General features: G+C 51.7%; 1 protein-coding gene across 1 annotated transcript in view; it reads left to right on the top strand.

Moving 5' to 3' along the window:
• SIX5 (SIX homeobox 5) overlaps positions 1 to 8,147 on the top strand; it is a 16,184-nt gene that overhangs the window by 3,990 nt on the left and 4,047 nt on the right. Inside the window, exon 2 of the mRNA XM_015419680.1 lies at positions 7,711 to 8,137. Within this exon, the coding sequence (XP_015275166.1) occupies positions 7,711 to 8,137 (427 nt within the window). The remainder of the gene's footprint in view (positions 1 to 7,710; positions 8,138 to 8,147) is intronic.

Below are 8,147 nucleotides of genomic sequence, written 5' to 3'. Positions count from 1 at the left end.
CCCCCAATAGCTAGCAATCCAAAACAGTCCAGTGGCACCTTTAAGATTAAGTTTTATTCAGGTACAAGCTCTCCCTCCTCTGTGAGGGCAGAGCTGCGTGTTCCCCCCCCCCCCACAGCTAGCAATCCAAAACAGTCCAGTGGCACCTTTAAGACCAATTTTTATTCAGGTACAAGCTCTCCCTCCTCTGTGAGGGCAGATCTGCACATCCCCCCCCCCAGTCCAGCGGAGCCTGAGCGGTGGGTGTTGCCTTCTGACACACTTCCGGTGATGTCAGGGGGTGTGGTGTATGCAGATGAGTTATGCTAATGAGCTCCTGCACCTGTTTTTCTGGGAAATGACCCCTGTGCTGTGCCATAGTAAAGGAATTTAGACAAATCAAGAGGATGTCCCTAATGAGAGGCCAAGGCCGAGACTTGGCAAATGTTGCTGCCTTCCCTGAAGCTCAGCTCTATCCTACGTGTGTTACTGACCTGGACAAACAAGCGTTTTTTTGTTTCTGCCCAATCCACAGTGGGTCACTAAGGCAGGGATTAGGAATTAGAGATCCCCCCTGTACTTGGAGATTTAGGAAAAGATGCACCTACAAGAATGCAAAAAGACGTAGATGGCCTTGGAAAGGGGTGTGTGTGGGGGGAGTTCCTCCCAGCTGCCTGCCCTGGAGGCAAAAGGTCTTGTTTTGCTAGCCTGCTCCCCCTCCCTTGGCAAACAAAAGGGAGAAACCACTTAACTTCCAGAGAGTTCCGGCTGGTTCCTCTCTTAAGGGGTGTGGGAGGGGAGAGAACGGGGAGCTGGCTTATCCAGATGTTGCTGCAGCTGGGTTCCCGCCTCCCCCGATCCTAGCATATCTCTCTGTTCCAGGACAGCAACGTGGAAGGGTGGGCTCCCATCTCTTCCCCTTTGTTGTGAAATGTGAATCCCGGCTGGCTCTCAACTCCCTCCGGCTCCCTCCCTCCCTCTGTCTTCCTCCCCCTTTCCTTAAGAGCGCAGCATGCTTCCTTGGCCCCGTAGTCCAAGGCTTGTTCTCACAGAGGCAGGCAACGTACAGACTGCCCTCTTTGGAGTGCAGGTAGAGTGAATGCTCCTCTGTGCAAAAACACTTCCCAGCCAATGGAAAACGCACTCCGTTCAGCACAAAGGTTCTGTCGCAGGCTGAACGATCACGTTAAAGAGTCCAGTGGCACCCTGAAGACCAACAGGGTTTTATTCCAGGTGTGAGCTTTCATGTGCAGGCACACTTTGCCAGACAGTGAAATGGAATAACACTTGTATACGTATAGGGTGGCTTGTTACATTAGCACGCAGAGCAGTGAAGTGTTTTTTCACAGATAAACAGAATGACAAGCTTGGTTTCTGGTTACCATCTGTTTATACAAGTATGATCTGTAATTCCATTTCATTGTCTGACGAAATGCGCGTGCACACAGAAGCTCACACCTTGAATAAAACTTTGTTGGTCTTCAAGAAGCGGAAGAAGAAGAAGAGATTGGATTTATACCCCTCCCTTCACCACCCAAAGCTGTCTCAGAGCGGCTAAAAACACTTCCCAGCCAATGGAAAACGCACTCCGTTCAGCACAAAGGTTCTGTCGCAGGCTGAACGATCACGTTAAGCTCTTTTTCAAGGACAGCTCTTATCAGAACTACGTCTTGCCCAAGGTCATCCAGCCAGGTGCAAGTGGAGGAGTGGGGAATCGAACCCGGTTCTCCCAGATTAGAGTCCGTGCACTTAACCACTACACTAAACTGGCTCTCAAGGTGCCACTGGACTCTTAACTTTGTTCTGTTGCTTCAGACCAACATGACTGCCCACTTTGATTTAACCATCATGAGTTAGTTTTCTTATGGCAAGTCGTTAGTTGCATAGGCGGTTCTGTGAGCTGTTGCTTGCCACCTGAAGCGGTACAGCCCAGAAATGGGTCCACCCCCTCCTTGAGATCTAGCCTTCATTTAATTGTGTTGTTCAGTCACCACAGATCTCGCGGTGACTTGCAATACTTGAAAAAACATTCACAACTGATAAGTTGCAAACCGACAAAAAGCAGATAGTACCACGATCAAACCAATCCAGACTATCTAGTTAACGTCTCAACGCCAACCTGAACAATTTGGCCTCGCAAGCCCTATGGAAACTAAGCAAGTCCTGCAGGGCGTGACTGTTATCCGAGAGTGCATTCCACAGGGTAGGGGCCATCATGGAGAAAGCCCTTCCCGGTAATAGCTAATCTAACCATTTTGGGGCCAGGCACCTGCAAGAGGCCCAAAAGGATGACCAAAAGGGACATCGGGTTTGTAACAGGAGAGGTAGTCCCATAGGCATGAGGGCCCCAAACTGTAAAGGGCTTTAAAGGTTAATGCTTCTTCGCCCAAAGAGTAATTGACACGTGGAAATCACTGCCGCAGGAAGTGGTAGCACCCGCTACAAGCATAGACAGCTTCAAGGGGGCATTGGATCAACATATGGAGCAGAGGTCCACCAGTGGCTATTAGCCACAAGGTATAGATGGAACACCCTGGGGCAGTGATGCTCTGTCTTCTTGGTGCTTGGGGGGCAAGAGCGGGAGGGCTTCTGGAGTTCTGGCCCTGCTGGTGGACCTCCTGATGGCCCCTGGGTTTTGGCCCCTGTGTGACACAAGGTGTTGGACTGGATGGCCCATTGGCCTGATCCAATATGGCTTCTCTTATGTTCTTATATGGAGCAGAGATCCATCAGTGGCTGTTAGCCACAAGCTATAGATGGAACACACTATCTGGGGCAGTGATGTGCTGTATTCTTGGTGCTTGGGGGGCAAGAGTGGGAGGGCTTCTGGAGTTCTGGCCCTGCTGGTGGACCTCCTGATGGCCCCTGGGTTTTGGCCCCTGTGTGACACAAGGTGTTGGACTGGATGGCCCATTGGCCTGATCCAATATGGCTTCTCTTATGTTCTTATATGGAGCAGAGATCCATCAGTGGCTGTTAGCCACAAGCTATAGATGGAACACACTATCTGGGGCAGTGATGTGCTGTATTCTTGGTGCTTGGGGGGCAAGAGTGGGAGGGCTTCTGGAGTTCTGGCCCTGCTGGTGGACCTCCTGATGGCCCCTGGGTTTTGGCCCCTGTGTGACACAAGGTGTTGGACTGGATGGCCCATTGGCCTGATCCAATATGGCTTCTCTTATGTTCTTATATGGAGCAGAGATCCATCAGTGGCTGTTAGCCACAAGCTATAGATGGAACACACTATCTGGGGCAGTGATGTGCTGTATTCTTGGTGCTTGGGGGGCAAGAGTGGGAGGGCTTCTGGAGTTCTGGCCCTGCTGGTGGACCTCCTGACGGCCCCTGGGTTTTGGCCACTGTGCGACACAGAGTGTTGGATTGGATGGGCCACTGGCCTGATCCAACATGGCTTCTCTTATGTTCTTATATCTGGGGCAGTGATGGTCTGTGTTCTTGGTGCTTGGGGGGCAACAGTGGGAGAGTTTGACACAGAGTTTGAAGGGGGTCCTAGAGGCCACCTACTCCAACCCCCTTGCTCACTGTGGGAGTTAGTCCACGACAGCACCCCACTCTGCTTAAAAGAGCGCATGCCTTTTAAAAAATGTTTTAAAATGATTGAAAAAAAGCATTTACAGGAGAAATTCCTGTGCGGCTGTGCCTGTAAGAAAGGGGGTGGAGCCCCCAGAGGCCCCATGTCAGGCTTCACAGCCAACAACTGAGTACACGCTTCATGGAAAAGTTATACTTTATTGAAGAGCTATAAATGCATTAACAAAGGCACTGTTAAGAATGATGTCGCCCCTACAAGCATAATGGGATATAGGGTATTCGTATGCACCCCCCCCCCTCCTTAGGCCAATTAGCCACATTCCCGCGCACGGGAGAAAGATCCCCAGACCGTTAGAGCCGAAGCTGAGAACCGAAAGCTCTCCCACGGTTCCCTAGCATCCCAGACACAACACCCCACCTGCAAGGCCATAGATAAGCAAGCATTACAGGAGCTGAAAAGGAATGTAGCAGTCCTGGCAAGCTAGCACCCCACCTGGGCCTGGGTAGAACCTAGATGTGGAAAGAAGTAAGCAGCTTGTGGGGATGTCTGATCTGAGGGTCAGAAGCAGGGGGCATTTCGTAGAAAAAGAGGTGCAAGGAGCTCATTAGCATAACTCACTAGCATAACTCATTTGCATATGCCACACCCCCTGACATCACCGGAAGTGTGTCAGAAGGCAACACCCACCACTCAGGCTCCACTGGACTGTTTTGGATTGCTAGCTATTGGGGGGGGGGGACGGGGGGACGTGCAGATCTGTTCTCGCAGAGGAGGGAGAGCTTGTACCTGAATAAAACTTGGTCTTAAAGGTGCCACTGGACTGTTTTGGACCGGGGGACGAGGGGGCTCTGCAACTTACCTGGCTGCTTCTTGCTCTGACTGAGGGCTGCTGGGAGCAGGGGGTGGGGCTTGTTGCATGTGCACGCCCCCTGGGCTCTTTATTGCCAGAGCTCCGCTCCTGTGCACTCCCGCTGGTCAGAAGTAGTCCCTTTGGTTAGGGGAGTCAGGAGGCTGAGACTGAGTGAGGGGATTTGTCCTAATTCCCTTTCGAAGAAACCTTGAGCCGTTTTTTGCACCTCAGCTTCTGCCGTGCTGTGGCCTGGCCTAGTTGCTAAGCAGCTGCCGAAACGCTTCCTTTGCCCCTACAGACCTACAGTATTACCAGCTCCTGGAAGAATTACTTCCATCTGTTGCCTTAGAGTCGCTACTGGAACTTTGCTTGGGTTACGTATTGTTCTTGCCGTACCTGTCTTCTGGCCACGTTGGAGGGGGGTGAATGTGGACTGAACACATTTAAAGGCTGGAGATGATTTGGTTTGTCCTCCACAGCATGGATGCTGCCGTGTATTCTGTCCGCCTCGTTCACTTGGTGCAACAGGCAGAGTCAGCCAATTAGGGCACATTTGCATGTACAAAGGAAAACAATTAGTGATTCCGGTAAGGATTCTTCCAAGTGGGGCCGGTCTTCTCGAAGTGCAGTGCATTGACCGTTATTCTGAGCACGCTAAAGAGTCAGGCCTCTTCTGCTGGTGTAGTGGTTAAGAGTGGTTTGATTCCTCACTCCTCTACATGCAGCAGCTGGATGACCTTGGGTCAGGCACAGTTCTCTCAGAGCTCTCTGAGCCCCATCTTCCTCACAGGGTGTCTGTTGTGGGGATTGTAAGTCGCTTTGAGACTCCGAGTGAAGGGCGGGATATAAATCCAGTCTCTTCTCTCTTCTTCTCCTGATTCTGTGAATTTAGGCAGATCACGAGAAGGGAGGGCAGGAAGGGTTGCCTCAGTGCTTAGTTCTTGTGGCCCTTTCTTACACACCCAGGGAAATGCTGATCGCCACTTTGGGGTCATGAAGCCATTTTTCTCCAGGCCAGTTTGGCCAGGGATCCTGGAGGTTCACAGATCATGGGGCCCTGCCAAGGAGGGATTCTTGAGCTCACCCGCCCCCTCATCTCTCCAGGCCTGGTCAGTCCACTAATTAAAAGCTTCATTTTTGCAGCGTTCCATAGCTTGCCTGTTATGTCAGATCAGATTAAATGAGACTTTGGGATCTTGTTTGGCTGGGAACGCACAAGACAGGGATGGCCTGTTTGGACAGAGGAGCAAACTATGGTTTGCTGGGAAAGTATGTCTTTATTTAATTAATTGATTTAGATTTGTTCCCCGCCATAGCAGGCTCAGGGCGGCTCACATAATAAAAGCACAAGAACAATAAATATATACATCTAAAAACAGTCCTATCGAACAGTCCATAAACAATTCATTAAAACCAATTTAGTAAAAGTAAAGGTCAAGGTTCCCTTGCTCGAAAGCCAGTCGAATCCGACTCTAGGGTTGCGGTGCTCATCTTCGTTTCAAAGCCGAAGAGCCAGCGCTGTCTGAAGACGTTCCCGTGGTCATGTGGCCGGCATGACTAAACACCAAGGCGCACGGAATGCTGTTACCTTCCCACCGAAGTGGTACCTATTTATCTACTTGCAATTTCTTGCTTTCGAACTGCTAGGTTGGCAGGAGCTGGAACTAGAGACGGGAGCTCACTCCGTCATGCGGCAACCGGGTCTCGAACGGCTGAACTGCTGACCTTCCACAGCCTGCAGTTCAGCGTCTTAACCACTTGAGCCACCGCAGCTCCCAAAACCAACTTACAATATATTAAAGTGCTGGCAGCTGACTTAGAATATCAAAAGATGGCCTCATAGACATTCTGTAATTTCACTTGATACCAGCTCGTTGGTCATTTCGGTCGGCGAGGACAGGCTGTCGGCAATAGGCCAGGCACCAGGCTTCAGTTGTTGCTAGAGAGGGCAGTGGTAGCCAGTGCTCCCTCTAAGCTGTGGAGTCCTGTGAGCAAGAATTCTACTTTGTGAGCGACTGGCGTCAAAGTTGTGAGCAAGTGATTCAACTGCTGCATAAATTAGTTGGCTCTGGAGCCCTCCTTCCTGAGCTAAAACAAAAATCTGTGAGCTGGAGGCTAAAACACTGTGAGCTAGCTCACACTAACTCAGCTTAGAGGGAACATTGGACTGGCGGCTCCTAGATTGCTGATTCCCCCGCATAGCAACAAGGCATGGTTCGGTCTTATGTGTGAACTGAACTCTAGTAAGGTGTGGGTCAAGCAGGACGTATTCTAGTGTCACTCGCAGGAAGAAGAAGAAGAAGAAGAGATTAGATTTATACCCCGCCCTTCACTCGGAGTCTCAGAGCGGCTTGCAAACTCCTTTCCCTTCCCCCTCCCCACAACAGACACCCTTGTGAGTTGGGTGGGGCTGAGAGAACTCTTTCCAGAACTGTCCTTGAGAGAACAGCTCTGACAGAACTACGACTTGCCCAAGGTCATCCAGCAGGTGCAACTGGAGGAGTGGGGAATCAAACCCGGTTCTCCCAGATTAGAGTCCGCGCACTTAACCACTACACCAAACTGGAAGATGTTGGGTTCGTGCTACCATGGCCGGAGAAGTCTTTCCTCTTGTGTGCTGCTCATTTTTAAGAGAGCCACCATGGTGTAGTGGTTAAGAGCAGTAGACTCTAATGTGGAAGAGTGGGATTTGAACCCCCACTCCTCCTCCACATGAAGCCCACTGGGTGACTTTGGGCCAGTCACAGTTCTCTCAGAACTCTCTCAGGCCCACCTACCTTGCAAGGTGCCCGTTGTGGGGAGAGGAAGGGAAGGCGACTGTAAGCCGTTTTGAGACTCAATAGGGTGGAGAAAAGCAGTATAAAAACCAACTGTTCTTCCAACTGGAGAGCCAGTTTGGTGTAGTGGTTAAGTGTGTGCGGACTCTAATCTGGGAGAACCGGGTTGGATTCCCCACTCCTCCACGTGCAGCTGCTGGCATGACCTTGGGTCAGTCACAAGTTCTCCCAGAGCTGTTATCTCAAGAGCAGTCCTCCAAAGAGCTCTCTCAGCCCCACCTACCTCACAGGGTGTCTGTTGTGTGGAGGGGAAGGGAAGGAGGTTGTAAGCCGCTCTGAGACTCCCGAGTGAAGGGCGGGGTATAAATCCAATCTTCTGCTCCTCCTTCTATTCCACCTCTTCTTTCTCTTCTGTTGTTCAGGAGCTAAAAGCACTGTGATGGTTTGTTAACCTGAATTAAACACCCCCCCACACACAAAATCCACTTTAATTTTTGCTGTTGGCTTAGCGTTTCCCCGCCACCGCTTCAGAATTCTTCACCCTTTCTCTCCTGCAGCGAATCCGACGGGAACCCCAGCACGGAGGACGAGTCCAGCCATGGCCCCGAGGAAACCGAAGCCGCCGTGGGGGTTCCGGCCATGCCCGAAGGGATTCCTGCCTCTGGCGGCCTCTTCCTGCCGGCCGCCTGTTCCAGCGCCTCTTCCATCCTTCTGAACGGCAACTTCATCACTGCCAGCTCCCCGACTATGCTCCTCAATGGAGGATCGGTGATCCAGACCCCCAGCGGAGGCGTCATCCTGAACGGGTTGGCTCTCGGGGAGAACCAGACCATCACCCTGAGCCCCGTGGCGGCACCTAGCCCGCCCGTCCTCCTGAATGGCTCTGCTACCTTGCTGAGCGGCAAAACCTCGGTCGCCAACAGCCAGGAGGTCTCCAAGGCGCCGCAGGAATCCCTCCCCTCAGCCGCCGTCATCCTCAGCCCTGCCGCTCTTC

This window comes from Gekko japonicus, unplaced genomic scaffold (genome assembly GCF_001447785.1).
Source record: "Gekko japonicus isolate JY-2015 unplaced genomic scaffold, Gekko_japonicus_V1.1 scaffold1436, whole genome shotgun sequence".
NCBI classification, from domain to species: domain Eukaryota; kingdom Metazoa; phylum Chordata; class Lepidosauria; order Squamata; family Gekkonidae; genus Gekko; species Gekko japonicus.
This window is presented reverse-complemented; position numbering and strand designations above follow the sequence as displayed.